General features: G+C 44.7%; 4 protein-coding genes across 5 annotated transcripts in view; all 4 read right to left on the bottom strand.

Annotated features, from left to right (window-relative positions):
* dzip1 (DAZ interacting zinc finger protein 1) overlaps positions 1–3,840 on the bottom strand; it is a 47,677-nt gene extending 43,837 nt beyond the window's left edge. The window contains exon 1 of the mRNA XM_041032117.1: positions 3,649–3,840. The gene's annotated coding sequence lies outside the window, so the exon portion shown is untranslated. The remainder of the gene's footprint in view (positions 1–3,648) is intronic.
* Positions 1,916–2,923, bottom strand: LOC121178248 (2-oxoglutarate receptor 1-like). The gene has a single exon (XM_041032809.1). It carries the CDS (start codon positions 2,921–2,923, stop codon positions 1,916–1,918), a length of 1,008 nt encoding a protein of 335 aa, XP_040888743.1.
* Positions 3,841–5,662: 1,822 nt separating the features above from the next.
* LOC121178139 (kelch-like protein 41b) lies at positions 5,663–10,219 on the bottom strand. Its single transcript, XM_041032664.1, has 6 exons — positions 8,997–10,219; positions 8,176–8,333; positions 7,668–7,775; positions 6,779–6,964; positions 6,209–6,355; positions 5,663–6,111 (listed from the first exon to the last, which is right to left on the bottom strand). The coding sequence occupies exons 1-6, from the start codon at positions 10,104–10,106 to the stop codon at positions 6,000–6,002; spliced, it is 1,821 nt and encodes a 606-aa protein (XP_040888598.1). The 5' UTR covers positions 10,107–10,219; the 3' UTR covers positions 5,663–5,999.
* A 2,270-nt stretch (positions 10,220–12,489) lies between these two features.
* Positions 12,490–19,397, bottom strand: part of LOC121178062 (collagen alpha-1(XXVIII) chain-like) — a 28,863-nt gene continuing 21,955 nt past the window's right edge. For both annotated transcript variants that reach the window (XM_041032564.1, XM_041032565.1), the window contains 12 exons: positions 18,732–18,800; positions 18,458–18,526; positions 17,137–17,205; positions 16,926–16,994; positions 16,755–16,835; positions 16,492–16,527; positions 16,365–16,401; positions 15,611–16,168; positions 15,033–15,307; positions 14,697–14,934; positions 13,453–13,647; positions 12,490–13,260 (listed from right to left, as the gene is read on the bottom strand). In XM_041032564.1, coding sequence (XP_040888498.1) covers positions 13,253–13,260; positions 13,453–13,647; positions 14,697–14,934; positions 15,033–15,307; positions 15,611–16,168; positions 16,365–16,401; positions 16,492–16,527; positions 16,755–16,835; positions 16,926–16,994; positions 17,137–17,205; positions 18,458–18,526; positions 18,732–18,800 — 1,704 coding nt within the window. In that variant the 3' untranslated portion in view covers positions 12,490–13,252. The remainder of the gene's footprint in view (positions 13,261–13,452; positions 13,648–14,696; positions 14,935–15,032; positions 15,308–15,610; positions 16,169–16,364; positions 16,402–16,491; positions 16,528–16,754; positions 16,836–16,925; positions 16,995–17,136; positions 17,206–18,457; positions 18,527–18,731; positions 18,801–19,397) is intronic.

Below are 19,397 nucleotides of genomic sequence, written 5' to 3' on the forward strand. Positions count from 1 at the left end.
CACGCTGACGCACGCCAGGGAGGCTTTTGTTTTTTTTTCCTCGAGCTACAGGCCTGAAAGACAGGCTGTCTGAGCCAGTTTCGGGCGCTCTGACGTCACAGAGACAGGACATCGGTATTTCCACCATTAGGGCATTGATCACAGGCTCTCCGCTCCCAAATGGATCATTTAAAGTTCAATTGACCGTGACTCTGGCGCAGCAGAAAAATAGCAAATAGAAACCCAGTGACCTGCTTGAACGCTTCTCCCTCCACGATCGGACAAAACGTACAGTGCTCGGCTCGACCGACGCTTCCATTTGCACTTCAGTAGACAAAACAATCTGATTCAACGCATTTCCATACATGACAGGCCTCTGAGATGTTCGGGGGCCAGATAGATTGCTTAATATTAATACTCTTTTTCTGGAAAATGGCCGCTGTAATAAGCACTTCCTGGCCTCTCCACGCAGGCGTTTTGTTCATGAGGAGGAGAAGGAAGATGAGGAGATCAGTCAGGAGGCAGAAAAAGGAAATGGCTATGTCCACAGACTAAAATAGCCTTTCCATCCCCAGCTGCAGTCTCTGTTCTACTTGCACAGCATGTAACAGAGAAAGATTAGAATTATATAAGCCTCTGATAATGATGCTGGATTTGACTTCTCTGCGTACACGGACACAGAGAAGTGACAGACACCTTAAATATTACACTAATTATCACGCTAATTCCTCCTTCCAGCGTAACATTGGGATTCTTTGTTATTTGACACAGCTGAATATTTGCTGTGAAATGTGATCTCAGCCATAAACCAGGAAAGGGCAATGCAGCCGCACGACATCTGTTATCCAGGAGGAAGCAGTTTGCAGCCAGCGATAGACAAATCATTTCAAAGCTTCCTTTATCTGGGGGACGACGTGTCTCTGTTGACAGGGAGAATTTGTCCCAGAAAGTCTGAATTCGACAAAGATAAACGGACGTTTGCTGTTCTCAAAGATTTCTTCTTAGCAGTGAAACATTCTGTAGATTCAAGTCTTAATGCCGCCTGCGAAGAACTCTGACTCCAGGCCTTTGGTTGTTGAGTTGTCAGCATTCTCTGTACAGCCGTGCAGACGGCGCTATGTGGGCTTTCAGAATGAGAAACGCGCCGCCTGCCTTCTTGGCTCACAGGGGAAGGTGAATGCATCGGCACAGAGGACTCTGCGGAGCTAAGTGCTGAGACACAGCAACCTCAGTTGTATCACAGATCAGTAGCTGCAGGAGACGCTGGGCTGTAAAATCACTTGATCACACTGTTCCGGAGAAAACACATGTCCTTTTACTGTCATTTCTAAATTTACATCCATTTCCAAGGTATTGCGAACTGAAGAAATACAAAGCAGTGTACAGAAGTGTAAAATGATTCAGTATAAATTCAAGAAATTAAAAACAAAAAAAGTTTCACAGGTGCAAGATGTTGTTTATCGAGAGGATGTGAAGCCATCGCTAGGCTCAAGTGGGAAGGCGGAACAGGCAGCACGTCTAGAAAAGGAAATCCACAGCTCAGAAATGCAAACTCACTTCCAGCTTTTAGGATTATAAAGTGAAACAATTCCTGTGGCTGCAATCAAAACGACCCACTGTATTGTTCGCCAGGTAACTTACACTCATGAGACTTGAAGCCTGAGAAGGAAAAGGTGTGGACAAAGGTCTAACTTGACATGCACATTTTATAGCGTTTACCATCAGTCACTTATATTTACACTGAAAGGGTTGGCACACAGTCTCTGCCCGAGACAAAGCAAAACTAAAGGGGCGGTTTATTATCTCTGGGGAGCAAACAATGAATGAACCACAGCTGTTATGCAGCTTTCTTGCTGCTTTCCCAACAGGCCTGAGTGAGTGTGTCCACTGTGTGAGAGATCCAAGACAGAAAAGGCAGGTGTTGGATAGTTGTGACCTATCCAGCGGGCACGTCGCTGCCCGGCTTGCTGATGGTGGCCACGTGGAGCAGCAACCTGGCCTTGGTCAGCCAACGGTCCCAGGAAAAAGTGCTGAGGAAAGCCCTCCTAAACTTGTCCCCTGATAGAGTGTATAGAGCCAGGTTAAAAAACGTGTTGAGTCCCGCCAGAGGCCTGGAGATTATATATGCGGCGTGGACAATGCGGTCCAGCATGCAGGGTGTCTCTTGCATCCTTCGAGTCTCTATTCGCAACACACGCAAGATGTGATAGGGCAGGAAACACACGACAAAGACCACCAGGATTAGCACGGTCACGCGCCGTGCTCGCATCCGAGGGGGACTGGTCGTGTAAGGCCCTTTCACTAACTGTTTCACGATACCGATGTGACACATGAACACCACCACCATGGGGAGCAGAAATCCGAGTGCAGTGAGAAGCCAGCCATACCACCACACGCCCTCAACAGATATGGTGCTCGCAAAATCCAAGCAGTACGTCTTGTTGTCGTGTTCGTCCAAGGATATCATCGTCAACATAGGAGTGATCTCAGCGGCGGCGATGATCCAGACGGCTGTGCATGCAATTATTCCCCAAGACTTCTGCTGCACCTGTGCCGCCCTCAAAGGCTTCATCACCACCACGTAGCGGAAAATAGCGAGACACGTCAGGAAGAGGATGCTCCCGTAGAGGTTAAAATGAAACCCAAAGCGCACAAAGCGGCACATGAAGTCGCCGAGCATCCACGAATCCCCGTTGCTGTAGTAGTAAACCAAGAAGGGCATGCTGAGGACATAGAGGAGGTCGGTCACCGCGAGGTTGACCATGATGATGCTGCTGCTCTTCCAGGGACGCAGCTTTGTCACGTAGATACTGATGGAGGTTACATTACCCACCAGGCCCACGATGAAGATGATGCTGTAGGAGACGGGCAAGTAGTAGCGCTTCATCAGGCGGTCCACGTCGGTGCAGTTGTGATGTTCTCCATAGTAGAGGACGCTGGCCATAGCTGAGCCCTGTCGAGTTTAACAAACCGCATTTTGAAAATGAGCAAAATTTGTTTTCTGGGACGAGCGAACACCGCCTTCTAAAGATGACAGGGCTAACACGTTAGCAAGCAGCTGCAAATTTACACATTCAGCAGACACAACAGGGCACAACTGGGAATTTCCGATTCCCAATTCAAATAAATACACATACAGTACATGTTTTTGGATGGGGGGGGGGGGGAATAGGCTACGAGCAAACCATCATTCCCTTTTCTCTCAGCTGTCATATCGCTGTCAGTGGCAATTACTGCTGGAGGAAAGAAGGAGAGAGCGGGGGGAAAAAAAAAACTCACAGGCGAGCAGACTAGGAAAGAAACAAACAATCAAGCAAACTCAGTGGGAAAGAAACAAACAAAATCTTCTCCTTTCCTCGTCAACAGTCTGGTTTCTGAAAGCCTCGCAGGGTATGACAGCACCTATGGCGTCCTTGCTTGATGGCAGCTTTCTGTAATGCTGTCAGTACAATCTGCTCTCATTATAGATGTGAGGAGATGTGCGAGGTATCATTTACACATTGCGTGTACATTTAGATTTCATAAGGCAGGAACTTGTACTCATTAAAACCATTATATCAATGGAAAAATAGCAACTTATTCCAGAAGATAATTTCAGGTATGACTAATAATAATAATTTCAGGCTGACTCATTAAGGTAGAGTTTGAAAAAGAGATTTTTCTACTCACTTTTAGTTACAGTGTCCTCATCAGTGCTCACTCCAAGCCGTCAGGATCTCATCTCTGCTTTCACATCCATTCTTCTGTCACTCCACCTCCTATTCTCCTCTTTTTCCCTTCCAGTCCTCCACACCCAGGAGGAAACTCCAGCATATTTTTTTATCTGAAAGCCTCAACTGTCGTCTGCTTCACCTTTAGCCACGTGAACTAACTAACCCCGACTTCCTGGTCTTGCTTGGACTGATAAAGCTCAAGGGTCGCTTTATTAACACAGATCAGGTTTCAGGTGAGCTTGCGGGGGGGAAAGAGAAAGCCAAGTCTAGCAAAACCTTCATTACAAATTAAACTCTCTGATGCACCTTTTGTTCAGAAAAATGAACTCAGGAGTTTCTGTTGAGGTCTTTGTTGTTTTTCAGACAGGCATGTGATTACCTCAGTGTGACACTGCAGAGCTAAATTTGGCACTGACACAGACCCTGGCTTTCCATTAAAGTAACAAGGAAGTTTCAAAATTACAGGAAAAGAATGCTTGAATGACAGTGTCATAGGTATGTGTGGTTACTTTCCAGACCTCATACCCTAAACTTAGGTGTATGGTGTTAAACTACAAGTCAAAAACCTGATTCTAATAAGCTCTTAAAGCATTAAAGTACTCTGTTAAGGCACCACCTAAACCATGACTGAGACAGTTCCCTGTTCCTTCAGGAAATAAAGTCCCCCACACAGAGACCTGTCCAGCACAGCTGAAAACACCCTGGGCGATGAACTGTGGTTCTCGGAAAACACAGCGGCAGTCGCACAGGCCTGCCGCTTCCTCCTTTACAGCATCAGGAGTCGTCGTCCCTTCCTCACCAGGGAGGAGGTCGACGAGCTCAGCCAGACTACCCCAACTCCCTCCTCGCTGGAGCCCCTTGCATCTGCCACCAGACCTCAGAATCCCCACATGGCTCCCCGTGGCTGCTCGCATCTGATTCAAAGCTCTGGCCCTAAACCCTAAACCTGGGCCTGAGCACCATCCTCAGTCAGAGGCTGCTCATCTATCATGGCTTTTCCATCCTCTGGCTCCACGGTGGTGAAATTAGCTTCCCACTGAAGTCAGGACAGCAGAGTCACTGCCCATCTTCCGCTGCGGGCTACAAATCCAAAACAATGACACGAAAGAGGCTAAAAAGTTCAGTTCATTAGAGCAGGTTTAAACCTTGAGTAAGGTGGAAGAGCTTTGTTGCTGGCCCTGCTAGCATCACAGCTCTTCAGCTTCTGTGTTGTTTGCAAAATGAACTCGATTCACAGACGTTTGTCAGAGGAGATCAAGTTCAATATTTAGTTTCACAGCGTTTTCACGTTTACCCTTAAGCCCCACAACTTCAGCTTTTTTTTTCAGAATCTCAACTATTTCAAATGCAAAGAGAGCAGAGGTAAACTTTATTCAGGACACAAGTATCTTGATTTTCAAAATGGAAAACAAACTGCACACCAAGGTTCAGCATAGTTAGACTTTCAGTCACCAAAGGCAACAGAAATTCTACCTGTATTTCATCTCTTTAAACAATAGGTTGTTTGCTCTTCTTTAACCCTGATTATTCATTGTAAGCATTCCTGAGTGTAGCTGCCATCCTTTACACATCTTCCCATCTCTTCCACACCGCATGTGCAAACTACAAAAACCATACTGAACCATTACAGATTTCACTGTGGTGTAGTTTCCTTTCCCGTGCTGTTATTCTGTGAATTCAAACACTCACAGTGTGAAGGGAAACTGTGTGGACATACCTCGGCTTTTCCGCGATGTTTGACGACCACTTGAAGTGCAGTGACCCACGGTCATGTTGACACACCCGTGAATGTGTGACACGTGTTCGAAGACCATTATGTTGTGTTTGCATGCACCCACACTCGCTATTAACCCAGTCCCACTTCCTTGTTTATCTGAAAGTTCTCACCTTCAGTTGCACTCGACATGTTGATACAGTCTCTGTAATGTCACTTTTCTGTAGATCAGACGACATTAGAACAGTAAAAGAAGTCAAAGTTTACAAATGTTTATTTTACAAAAGAGGAGCTAGAAATGATGCAAACAGAGCTTTATAGATCAATCTAAATTGTGGCTTCTTCTTCTTGTTTTTCTTGTTTTTTTTTTAATTCTATGGGGATGGTGCAGTCTTTGAAGAGGCTGCAGAACCAAGTGTGTTTATAGTACAGATAAAAATCATCTGGAGTTCAGAGGAAAATGAATGTCAAAGATCAACTTGACACACACAAACCCGAGTGCAGAGGATGAGATGACTCGGAGGCGGCTTGCTGGGGATGTGCAGGGACGGTGGGGTGCGGTTGTCTTTTTAGAGGGGTTAAAGTGGTTCTGTTTACAGCTTGGGCATCCTGGCAGCATTGAGGCGCAAGGACACACAGGAGGAGCCAGCGGCGTAACGCATCTCTCTCAGCATGCCGCTCCACTGCTTCTTATCATTCTCGTACCTAACGAGAGAAAGAGGAGCGTCAGATCTCAGAGCGACGCCGGTGGTAAACAGGGAGAGCATGTAAATCTTGGTCCTCATAACTTGAGAAGACTTACTGCCAGACGTCGGTGACCTCTGTGGGAGCCACCTCCTTGTTTTCCGTCTCAACCATAGCGAAGCCGCCCACAGCGTACAGGGAGCCGCTGCTGCTCACCAGGTTGACAGAGCTTCTCTCCTGGGGAAACTCTGTGAAGGGCTCCCACCTGAGGAGATATGACATTCGGAGAAGGTCAAGTGTAAGATGGAGCTCTCACTGTTCTCATTTTCTTTTGTACCTTGGTTTGTTTGTTGAAATTCAGCTTTTTTTTTTTTTTTTTCTTTTAGCTGTTCAGATAACTAGGCCATGTATGGAGGCCCAAAGTGCCAAAAGGTATACTGAATAAATCAGACATTATGAGCTACATAATGCTGAAAAAAAATGAATTATTATTAAATTTAATTTCATTGTTCTTATTTTCATAGATAACAGACAACAGATTTATTAGATCATGAGAGTGATGCCTCCAGTCTCACCCCCACACATTTCTTACTCTCTTAAGAAAAGAAGCTGGATGACTGCTACAGCTAATTTAGCCACAAATAAAAACGACACTGGGGAAATTCCTCAACCAAAAAGAAAATTATACTTGTTTGTTGTGAAGTCATAGGCTTCACATGTAGCAGTGAGGCCTTCCTCGTTGACTCCGCCGGCCACCACGATCTTGCCGTTGTGGATGACGGCTCCGAACATGGCTCTGGGCGTCTTCATGGCTGCCAGCTCCCTCCACTCTGACTGCTTGTGGTTGTACACAAACAACTTGTTGAGAGCTTTGCTGTAGAGACGAAGGATAAACCTCAGATAAACTTTCTTACAAAAAGCTCCTCCTTTCCACATGAAATAAGAAAGACAGTTATTTGTCTCCGTGTTTCCTCTCTTCTCCTCACAGGTTTAATTGCTTCCTTGCTGATAATTAGTTGCATGTTGTGTCTTTTAAAAAGACACTGATGAAGGCTTTTACACCTCTGTTTTGGTTTTTTTGTTTTTTGTTTTTTTTAGGAAGAATACCAAATGTTTCCTCTCGATGATTAGCAGATTGGTCCACTGGCATCTGAAAACACTTAACAGACTTATTAGCCAATTATACGTTATGGTATTAGATCCTACAGTTTGCTGAGCTTTATATTTTGTTCTTTGTCTTATAAAGCACACTTCTGCCTCAGCGGCTAACACACTGAAGATGACAGTACGTTACGTTGAAGGCTTCACTCACGGGCAGAGAAAATAAGCACATGTATTCTCTGTATTCTCACTGTAACATGCAACAAGAGTTACACAGAATCAGTGTTTTCCCTTATTGTAACATATTAGACCATCCTGCACTGCAGCGGTGTAATTGTTGTCCATAACGTGCCGTGCAGCCCTGCAGTCTGGCAGGATGATGGACTACAAACAGCTGCAGCTCACTGTAAGGTCTCACACACACACACACACACACACACACACACACACACACACACACAGACTCATTTACTCACTTGTCATCTGTCTTTCCTCCAATGCAGTAGACCAGTCCTTTGTGGGAGATAACAGCATGGCCGTGGATCCTCACAGGGAGCTTTTTAGTCTCACTCCACCTCATCTTTCTAAAGAAAGGACATTCACTCGTTCACCCTTTGAATATCTTGCTGCTGCCTTGCTCAGAACTTCACATGCTCGATTGTGACATGCATGTTTTCCCATGAGGCGACGCCACATCAATCTCTGTTTGTGATAAATGTTAATAAGGCAGATATTCTAAGATAAACAGAAAAAAGCTGTTCTATAATTACTGAAGAAACAAGCAGAGCAGATTAAGAAGGTGAGATCACATCAAAACATGATTAATTATACTTGAACACCACTTTTTTTTTTTAAAGGAAGCAATTTTGTTAATTTCCTGAAGTTGATTATCACCTGAAAACTTTACAAAAGGTGAGACAGAATGAGAAACAAACAAACAAGGAGGGGGAAAAAAAAAGCAAGGAAGTAAATAATACCACTAACTCAACATCGTAGCACATCACGGAGTCCAGCGACTCGTTGGTCTGGAGGTCTTTTCCGGCCACGGCGAACAGCACGTTCTCGCTCTCTCCGATGCTGAAGAGGCATCTCGGAGAAGGCATGGGCGGCAGGGCGACCCAGTCAGACGTGAGTGGATCCAACTGTGGGGGGGGAAAAAAAGAGAGAATACTGCACATTAAAAGAGAGGAGCGCCTTCTGAGTGCCCATTAGCTCTTTATCTTTATGTCCTCATAAAAAAAAGGAATGCATCATTGTCCTGAATGGTATCCACATATTGATTATGCAGTAAAATATAGGTATTCAAGGCTTCTGTCCCGTTTATTGGCCACAGAAGGATTTAAAAGAAAAGTGTATCTCAGTCATTTTCATGGTTATATACTGAAAATTTGATCTGAATTTTTCCTCCGGCTTATTTGTGGTCCATTAAGGGCGTTGAAATAAAGCACAGAAAAAGGTGTGAATGAGCAAAGATCCTCCCTTGATGGGATTTGGTTGGCTACAGCTGCTTGGGTAATGGCTGCGAATGTGCCACCGCTGGCACGTAGATCAAAATAAAATCTAGTATTAACACTTGCGCTAATAAACTTCCACAAATACTTAACACAACAAATGTAGCTAACTGAGGCCATTTATCTGTCTGACTAGAAGGTTAGCACTCGGTCTAATCATCATGGAACAATACACAAACACCCCCAAAGTTGTAATAATGGGTGAATATTTCCCAAAAAATGAAACAATTTTTCTAATAATTGATTTTTGTGCAGGATGTTGTAACGGATAAAACAGAGCATCAACCTGCTTACCATAAAGACATAACACTGCAGAGGCACGTCCTTGTTTTCCTCGTCCACAAACAGTCCACCAATGATGTAGAGCTGGTTCTTCTGTGACGCCACGCTGACGTGGTTACGTGGCACCTGCTCTGACATGGCCGCCAGGAAGCACTCATTCTCACTGACATCATACGCCACCGCCGCTGTGTCGTTGATCATCACGATGAAGTCACGTGCGTACATGCCGTGTCTGCGGTTGTCGTTCAGGAACCCAGGGAACAGGTTGTCCTCCTCCTCACCTCCTTCCTTGTCGGCCCCCTCCTCTCCTTCCTTCTTCTTGGGTTTCTCCGGAAGTTTCCCCTTGAAGGCGTCTCTGATGACCTGGATCGTCTTCTGGAGCTCTGGGTCGGCCCTGATGATCTCATCGGTCTCCACTTTGTCTTTGAAGTACTTCTCCGGCAGCAGGCGGAAGCGAATGCAGTTGAAAGCATCCTTCAGGACCTTGATGCGCTCCCTGTCATGGCGGACCCAGGCCATGACCGCCTCGAATACCAGCTCCTCCTTCTCCACATTCAGCGAGTCTCCGCCGATGATGGCGAACATCTCGTGGGCTGCAAGCTTGAGGAACTCATCGTCTTTATAGAGGAGCTCGAAGCGGTCAGCGATGTAGTTGCGCGCCGCCACGGCGAGCCGGGGACAGCTGAGCACCAAGCCCATCCTGAAAATGGCCATGCAGTTGCTAAGGGACAGCTTCTTCTGAAGGTAGTTTACGCACACTGTGAAAACCGAAGGGATCTGGAATCTGTTTGCCACTGCAATTATATCCTGCACATTGTCATCGGTGAGGTCGATCTCGGCCGAGTAGAGGTACTGGATGATCATGTCAAGGATGGAAGGGTTGACATCATCCAGGACCACCTCCTTGGTGTTCTCCACCTCCTTCCCGTCCTCTGTGAAGAAGATCTCCCTGAAGTACGGGCTGCAGGCGGCCATGATCAGCCGATGGCAGGGGAAGCTGCGGTCCCCCACCTTCAGGGTGCAGTCCACAAACTTGTTCTCATTCAGCAGCTCCTTCAGCCCATCCTGGAGCAGGGTGCTCTGAAACAGGCGCAGCTCCTCCTTGATGGCGTTGGGGTCCATGGTGCGTCAGGAGGGGAAACGGCGGGCGAACGAGGGGGTCTGTGGAGAGAGGAAGGAGATGGCTGCCACAGGTCCTTTTGGCAGTCGGTCCTGGCTGGAAAAGGCAGAGCAGAGAAAAGGTTCCCAGTGTGAAGACCCTGCAATTTAATCCCATCCCACTCTAAATATAGCTCCCTCTGCCCCCCACCCACCCCCCCCCTCCTTCCCACCTATCCACTTCATCTCCAGTGGAATCTGACTGGGCCAAATCACAGCGCAGCACAGGCCTCAGCTCGAGCAGCTGCTGTCACAGACTGAAAGAAGCAACTGGCTGCTCAGGCTGAGGATATGCCACCATGATTCAGCTCCCAGAGTGTCATGTGGCAGCCTAACAGCAGAGACAATGCTGTCAAAGCCCTCAAATAGCTCGCCTCCAACTGAACGTGTGACTGGGAGGATATTTGGAGCAGCCGCTGTCACATTCAAAAATATGTGTATTCTCTTGACTTCAGACCAATCACCTATTCATTCATACCTGACTCTCATTCACTGATCTTTTTGCTTACACACACACTCATTTCTTTACATGTTGTAATCCATATACCATGACTAAGCAACAAAGACATCGATAATATCTAGAATTATAATCACAAATAACATTCATTATACATGTCATTACCATAGAGACTAAACAAGAGAATGAACAAGTCCTCAGCTGCTTATTTTCTTGACTATAACAAGAAAGTAAAAAAAAAAACAAAACACAAAATAAATTTAAAAAAATAACCAAAATGTCCACCAACATTTCTCAAAGCCTATGGTAACATCTACTTTCTACTTCTAATTCTTGAAACAAATTATTTTTGGCACATGCTACAACTCCTCAAAGGAGCCACCAAAGTCAATACAAAATCTCAGCTCATCACAGTATATGGCATTATTGAAGTGAGAAGGAAGAGCACAAAGAAACTTTGCGCTAAAAATGGACCAGGAAAGTTTGGGTGCAGCAGCTGTGTGCAAAAACAGGTGACAGCCACACATACGAGCAGCTCCGTCCACCAATCAGAGTGGTTCTGCCTTTTCCCTGTAGGATGGATTATTGTCCAGCTGCTTGATTGTGTGCGTCTTTGTGACTGTGGGTGCGTTCGAGTGTGTTGCTCCGCAGTTAAAATGCACTTCAATCACTGAGATAATTTCAGTGCTGAAAATATAGCTGTGTTTTTTCTTCTTCTTGAAGATAAATGGTGTCAATTTGCACACAGCCATGCATTTTAGAACGAAACCTTAAAACTGGCAATGGAAGGAGGCCATGACTGATGTGTCTGGATCAATAGGATCTTATATTGTAAAGTCTTATTTCTGTGGCCTGATAAAGTGTGAGGAGTGTGTAGAGTTAGGTAACGTTTCTCCCGTGGGCAGCACTAAAGATAGATCAGACTACGCCACTTGTCGAGGAGTGTCTAACGTGTAATTTAAGCAGAAGGAGAGAGCAGGTTCTGCGGAAGAAAGCTTTGCCACTTCCCTAAAGCCACAGCAGATGGATTAAGCAAAGTTCTACAACATTCTTTACAAATAGGTGCTCGTTTTTTTGTGGTGTATTTAGGGACTGTATGAAAATTATTGGGACACTGAGGGGGATGAACTTTTTAAAAAAGCCTTCTCTCTCTCCAATATTAAAAAAATATATTAGATTAATAACCATATTGAGTTGGTATAACTCCTTTGGCCGTTGACAAGTAAAATAGGCAAAGCAAAATTAATTTAAAGAGGAACTGACATGTTAACACAGGTGATATTTGTATATCTAACACACATCATGTAAAAACTTAAATTTAGCTTCATCTGTCTGCTTGGATTTGAGAGTTTGCGTAGCTGAAACTCTCTCCTGGCTAACCACAGCCCCACACACATCCGCTGGTAGCATTAGCAAATCTGATTAGCACTGGAAAAACAACAGGAGATTTACTCACCTAACAATGGCAGTAAACACAAAACACTGGAGCGACGGTAAGCTATTTAAAAAATATCATAATCATAATAATCATAACCATGGTTCTACTAGCTACCTGTTTGATTACCTCTAATCATTTTCATACAGTCCCTTAGTATGAATGTGATGCCTTTCAACATATTAGTTTAGATCCTATTTATTAAAAAGGTTTGACATCAAATGTTGAGCGTGTTATAAACAATACAATGTGGATTTATGCAGGCAGCACAGCTGGGTAACACACTGACACTTTGCTAAACAACAGAAGTAAAATGCTGATCATACAGTTTACAGCGTGTGTTACCCAGTAGAGGGCAGTGTGTGTATGTGTGTGTGTGTCTGTCCACCAGTGATGCAAGTGTACTGCTTCAACACATGTAGGCAAATGCAGTGGAAGAAAGAAGTGAAACAATGTAAACACAAAACATCACATTTTTTTCATTCAGAGGATCTAAACCAACACATTCAAATGCACAAAAATGATAAGAGGAAGTTACAGAGCATCAGTCATTTTATAGAAAAACAAAACAAATACTATATTTCATCGATATAAGTGACGAGAGGCTTAATCTCTGCTGTGTGTTACTGGTTCAGATTATGCTTAACCACCAATATAACCCTACAGTGACTGTTTGAGTAAAGAAATTAGTAGCTATAGTTTGTTTGAATGGCATTTTGATTGATTTGATGTATGATTCTGACACTGACAAGGCACCAGAGTTATTACTGATCACGTTGAGCAAACAGTTCCTTTTTTTTTTTTCACAATCTTTGCAGCACTCACTGACTGTGTACGAAAGAAAACGGTCATGTCCCGCAGGTGAGGGAATCCCAGGGGAACTGGAAACACGTGGAGTGCTCGTCTGTATTCCTGAGAAGGAGGGATGGAGTATCTCCTGTACAAGATGCTATTATATATATAAAATAAACAAAACAGTGGAGGTATCTCTCAAAGCTAGACTCCCTTTCTCTCTACTTAGAGGAGGATAATTTCACAATAAGTGCTACAAGAGGGGGCACAAAGACAGGGTCTATAACGCAGTGGTGCTATGGAACATCAGTGTACATGTAAATGCTTGAGAATTATGCAAAAACTTTACATAACCCTGGGAAAAAGGCTGGTATTAGCTGCTCCTCCTTGAAGTATCTACAGCAGATGTATGGCAGATGCCTTCACTCAGCCTCCTGGAAACAAAAAAGAAAACATGTGAGAAACTCCAGAGTCGAAAACATTTGGAAACGTTAGCATTTCAGATGAGGAAATTACAAGAGGAGAAAAAAAACATTCAAAGAAAATGACAGATTTGCTGGTTGACAGGGTAGGTGGGAATGACATAGATGATTTTAATGTGGCAGGGATGAGTCATGAGAGCGTACCGGTGGATCTGGCGATCACGCACGTCCTCTTGCACTCCTCCTCCGTGTCAAAGCGGTTCTTGTTGCCGTTACAGCCTCCGTACCAGAACTGGGCGCAGGCGTTGGCCTGCTTGTCGTAATACCAGCGGATGTTATAGTCCCGGCACGTGCCCTGGTCCAGAACCAAGCCACAGCGTGGGTCTAAGGGAACAGTCTCTGCAGAAAAAAAGATGTCATATAATTGGAAAAAAAAAAAAAAGAGGTCAGATCGCGAAAAACAATTCACGACCTGTCCAGCTAATCCCACCTCAAAGCAGCCATTTCTGCTCTCTTCTGAGGCAACATCTGTTCCCTCACCACGCTCTCAGGAAGGAGCAGATTCTATTAAATCATCCACACTGCATCAAAAATAATTGGCCTCCCTGCTCCTCACCTACGTGACCTCATTACAGAGCTTGTCAATCACAAAGCACTTATCCTAACCCTGGAGCCAGGCCATCAACACTTCACTCCCCTTCACTGTGGCTGCTGCACATACAGGGACTGCTCCTCTGGAAAGGCCACACTAAGGAAAGCTGAGTCCCCCTCTGCCACATGGACTCTCAACACACCGGACTAGAGCTCCACTGGAGAGTCACTTACCAGGGAGGGTGATGCATTACGTAGCATCTGACTAGCTTAGCTGCAGTTTTGCTGTTCAACATTTGGTAGGATCATTTATCAGGAGGGAAAGTAAAGATGGTGTTGATTTTGTTTGCAGTCACTTCCAATGTATCTCCACTGTCCGCTCTTGTCACTGTAATACTAACTTCCCAACAACACGAGTGTAAACCCATGTTAAACCTCAGCTAAGCTAATGACACAACAACAGCCCCCGGGTTACTGTGAAAAATTATACTAATGGGTCTTAACTGTGCATAAAAAAACTATTTTTCTACACTCATTTGGAAAAAAAAGGAGGAATGATGCATTTAAAAACACAAGCGTACAGCTGCACACAAATACTTTTACTTGTCTAATTGGAATGAAAGCTTGAGATGTGATTCATCTTGTTTCTGTTGCCTGTGTCGTTGACAGGAAACAGCTTCACCTGTTCATTTTCTTCTGTTGACGGCGTTTCTCTGTAATTATTATCAGACTGTTTGTTGTGGATGACTGCTCTGTTAGGTGAACGGGTTTACGTATCTGTGTCATGTCCACGCGTGCACGGCGAGGAAAAACAGGGTACATACACAACACACAGAAGTGTGACAGATTTTCTGTACCTTTGGGGAGAGCTGGCCTCGGGGCAGGCACATTCTGTACAGATACACCTGAGGATGATGTGGTTATATTTGTAGAAGATGATGATGATGAGGAGGAGGAGGAAGATGACGATGAGGAAGAGCCTTGGCTACTGGAGGTGTCCCCTCTGGTAGGAGGAAGATCTAAGGTCTCGCGGTTAAATGTGTCCCCACGCTCAGTTCCCCTCCTGTCAGTGTTCACGTGCTGCCCTCCTTCACCCTGATGGTGACAAAAACCAGGAAAGAGTTAAACACCTTCTGCCTTTTAAAAGTGACCTTTGTATAATACAAATAAACGTATATCCTTCTGTTCTGTACATGTGCTGTGCTGGATCCTTTACTGCCATGCTGGGTTGTTTCTGCTTGGCCCCCGTGGCTGTGGGTGCTGGTGCCAGTCTGTCGTCCGTTCAGTAGTTCCCGCTCAGTCACAGGCCGGTATCCATAGCCACCGACTGCATAGTTGCCGTTGAAGCCATTCCTGTTGCCATTGTAGCCGTTGTTTCCATAGCCGTTGTAGCCGTTGGTTACTCTGTTATATATCAGGGCTCCGTTCTCGTCCTCACAGAACTGACTCACCAACTTGGATTCCAGAGCTGAGACAGGAAGACAGACAGAGAGACGAGGAGCCAGAGACACAGACAGAGGATAAAGGCAGTCTGAGTGTTACTTTGGTGCCCATAAAAATACACAGAATTATCATTATTAATCAAATATAGTTTGTTTAGTGATAATTAGCACGCTCACATGCTCACACACTAAGCCAAGATGGTGAATACTGTAAACATTTAACTTGCTGAACATCATCATGTTTATCATCGTCACTGTGAGGATGTTAGTATGTTGACATTTCTGGAAATATGCTAATTCACTTTCTTCCTGACATAAGCAGCTCTTACCTGGCAGGGTGTTGAAGTCATCAATGAGGAACATGTGCTCTGAGTCTGGGTCGGAGGCGATCAGGTTCAGCTCTCTCAGGAACTCGGCCTGTGTTGGGTCTGAGGTGTTCACGATCCCCAGAGCAAACATCTCAATATTAGCAGCGTGTGCTTCTCGTACCGCTATGTCCAGCTTCACTGGCTCTCGTTTGTCCGTCTGTCCGTCAGTAATCACGATGGCCACTTTGCTGACTCCCAGTCGTGAACTGTAGAAGGCCTCCTGCGTGGCTTTGCGAATGGCTGTGCCCGTGTGCGTGCCCTCTCCCATGTATGGGATGTTCCTGATGGCCTGCTTGATGTCCTGTTTGGTGACGTAGCGGGCCAAGTTAAACACCAGCTTCACCTCCAGGCTGTACAGCACCAGGCCGATCCTGGTGGCGTTCCGGCCCACTGTGACCCGGTCTACCAGCGCGTTGACAAAGTCCTTGATGATCTCAAAGTTCTCCGGGCCCACGCTCTCCGAGCTGTCAATGACAAACACCAGCTCCATGGGCCTCTCCTTACACTTGATCCCACATCCTGGAATCACATCACAACAAAATATGAGATCATAAACCGAGACGTCCGTGTGACGAGGTTCAGTCTGTGGAATCTGATCTAATCATCTACAGATAAGACCAGACAGTGGCTTGGATTCAGAAACTAAATCTGCTCTTATAGCAGAGTCAATACAGAGAAGTGAACCAGATACTGCAAGAATCACAAGATACCTTACCACAGATCTCTTTGATCATTCGAATGATGTCCTCCCTCTGAAATGAACACACCAACACAGGATGAGCATATTAATAAACATGAGAAGAAGCTAATGAAAAAGAATACGAAAAAGTGACATGACTCACAGTGAGGCCTGCTTCACCTCTGATACCAGGTCGGCCCTGAGATAAGGATACAAAAACACTTAATGGGAAAGTAGATGAGCTTCTGCACATTTTTGAATTAAATTTACCAGACAAATATCTGCTGAAATGAGTGATAACAAGGATTAGAATATGATTCTATTAAATTATCACACAGCTAAAGAAGGTTTAAACCCTCTGTCTGCCAGTCACAAAGCAGTACACAGTAAAAACGGACATATAAAAGCATTGTAAGTGTCACTCACAGGCTGCCCCGGGATTCCCGGATCTCCCATATCTCCTCTGATTCCCTTCATCCCCCTCTCCCCCACCGCGCCACGGTCACCCTGTCACACAAGGCGTGGCAAAATGTCACTGATCACTGAGCTGATATATTACGTGCACAAAACCCACGCATTCAAAAATCAAAAACTCACTTTAGCTCCAGGAAAACCCTCTCCAGGAAGCCCCCTAGGCCCCGTCACGCCCTGGGCTCCCTGTTCACCCTGAGTCGCACAAACAGTTCAACACAGTAAGCGACAGAAACACACAGATATACAGACAGTGTGGTGATACGCTCTTGGTTGAGCACAATATGAATGTGCAGGGGAGTAAAAATCTGACATCTGACATCAGATCACTGCGTACCTTAGGCCCTTGAACTCCTTGACCTTGTGGGCCCATTGGCCCTGGTGGACCAGGTCGCCCAATGTTACCCTGCAAGGCACACAGACAGGATGTAAAAAGGCATTAAGATGAGATTTAAAAAAAAAAAAAAAAAAAAGACAAGGTAATATAAAAAGACTGATATGAACAGGACTTAATAAGAATAAAATACATGTGGTGCATAAAAACTAAATGGTGTATGTCCATGTTCAGAGTCTAGGTTTTAACTCTGGGGACCTGGGATCTAACTTAACTGAACCACTTATCTGCTACCGTTAACACTTGCTCTTCACTTTGATACTGACTAGTAAGTCAAACTCTCAACCTATCCTGAGACAGGATGGGAATTGTTGACACCTCTGCTGCTGTGAAAACTGAATTTAACTGTAAAAGAGAAGCTAATCCATGAAATCACCTGACGTGATGACCTACAGGAATAAAGATCTGCATATTTAAGTTTTACTGTAATACATTTCCTATGTGAACTGACAGAAAGCCATGTATCACACAGGTGTAATCAATAATTTAACTCCCTTGACCAGATATAAAATGAATGTGAAACACACTTTGAAAAGCCTCTCAGTTTTCTATGAAATAGCATTTTCAAGATTAGCCCTGTTTTATAACACCGAGTCATGAATTTCCGACACCACCATAAGGACAGATGTCTGCCAGCATGATCTGCTTTCTCTTTATTCCCCATTTAACAGCTTTAGTTGAGTCCTCAATTAAATCTTGCCCACTGCTGCATGACTGCGACATCGCTCGGACCTGCAGAGACACTGGTCCGAAGCCTGCGGGGAATCTGGATGTGATATCTGTGGACATATGGGTGCTGGGTGCTTCCTCACTTAGGCCTGTTAGGCCAAGTGCTTCTCATCAGACACATATGTCTGTGGAGATTCACACTCTGCACCAACGTGTCAGAGTGCTGTAAGGAAAATCATGATAAATACCCAGAACAAATGAACCGCCAGCCTTTGAATATAAGGCCCCCGTGGTGGGCATGTTCACACACATGATGAAGCGCTCTCTTTTCAATCTGGAAGTCTCTGACTGCAGCTAAGACGCAATTCTTCAGAGAATATGACTCAATCACGACCATCTGGTTGTATGTCAAATAAAATTACAGAAGGTTTCCTGCATAAGTAAACACACCAGAATGTTGTCCTTGACTCGTGTTTGCAGAAACAGAATATAAACTCTATTTTTTTTTTATGAGCTGAAAGTCTAAATGAAGAATCTAAATTGAAGTCGTTTCAGACAGAAGTAAAATCTGGAAAAAGTGAAAGTTATCAAGTACTGGAGGTCCCTGGAGTCCCTCCCCTGGAGGTCCTGGTAAACCGGGCAACCCTCGGAAACCAATATCCCCCTGCGAAGAAGAAAACAGCGAAGATATATGAATACTTACACACAGCAGTTTACAATCCATCAGATAAATGGACTTCCTTCCTTTAATTAGTTTCCTCAAAATGGCCAAATCTTTCATGAGGAGATAGTTTCACTTATTTCCAATACAGACTTTCATCTGCACCCACTCCACAAACACTTTTGGTCTGACAGAACCAAATTCTCACCTTTGGTCCAGGGATGCCCAATCCTTCCGGACCAGGTTCTCCTGGAAGTCCAGGCAGACCAGGAGGGCCCTAAACAATAAAGGAACACAGGTAGAGGTAGAACACACAGCCAGACATGGGGACATTTAGGCAGGCAGTTACTTGTTTTGGCCAAGATATAATCTGGCACCTACCTGCCACCCCAGTCCACACTTTATAACAACAAACTGTCATTTTTAAGTTGGTTTTTGCTCAAAACAAGACATAACTTGTCAGTTAGTGGACTTTAGGAGTGCTAGTAGACTGGTTTTCTAGACAGAGCTAGGCTAGCTTTCCTCCTGTTTCCAGTCTTTACCCTAAGCTAAGCTAAACTAAACTAAGCTAAGCTAAGCTAAGCTAAGCTAAGCATTTCCCGGCTGGAGCTTCATATTTACTGTACAGAAATGAGAGTGACATTAATCTTCTCATCTAATGCAAAAAAGCAAATAAGCATATTTCCCAAAATGGTGAACTATTCCTTTATATGTTTCCATCAGTGATCACATGTGCCCCTGATTCCATTACGGTGTCTCCCTTGCTATGGTCTTAGCTAAGGAAAATATACTCCGAAGATTTATAAGGGCTAGAGCTACTGTAACATTAGGTAATAAATGTCTCATTGATGGATAGATGGCTGGATGTATGGGT

This window comes from Toxotes jaculatrix, chromosome 24 (genome assembly GCF_017976425.1).
Source record: "Toxotes jaculatrix isolate fToxJac2 chromosome 24, fToxJac2.pri, whole genome shotgun sequence".
Lineage (NCBI taxonomy): Eukaryota > Metazoa > Chordata > Actinopteri > Toxotidae > Toxotes > Toxotes jaculatrix.

What these genes read in the sequence shown, in the direction of transcription:
- LOC121178139 (XM_041032664.1), bottom strand. Translation starts at nt 10,106, where the DNA reads ATGGACCCCAACGCCATCAAGGAGGAGCTGCGCCTGTTTCAGAGCACC. An exon ending in GTGATGTGCTACGATGTTGA is followed by an intron (nt 7,776 to 8,175) that starts GTTAGTGGTATT and finishes TCCTTTCTTTAG; the next exon opens with AAAGATGAGGTGGAGTGAGA. An exon ending in GGAGGAAAGACAGATGACAA is followed by an intron (nt 6,965 to 7,667) that starts GTGAGTAAATGA and finishes TCGTCTCTACAG; the next exon opens with CAAAGCTCTCAACAAGTTGT.
- LOC121178248 (XM_041032809.1), bottom strand. Translation starts at nt 2,923, where the DNA reads ATGGCCAGCGTCCTCTACTATGGAGAACATCACAACTGCACCGACGTG.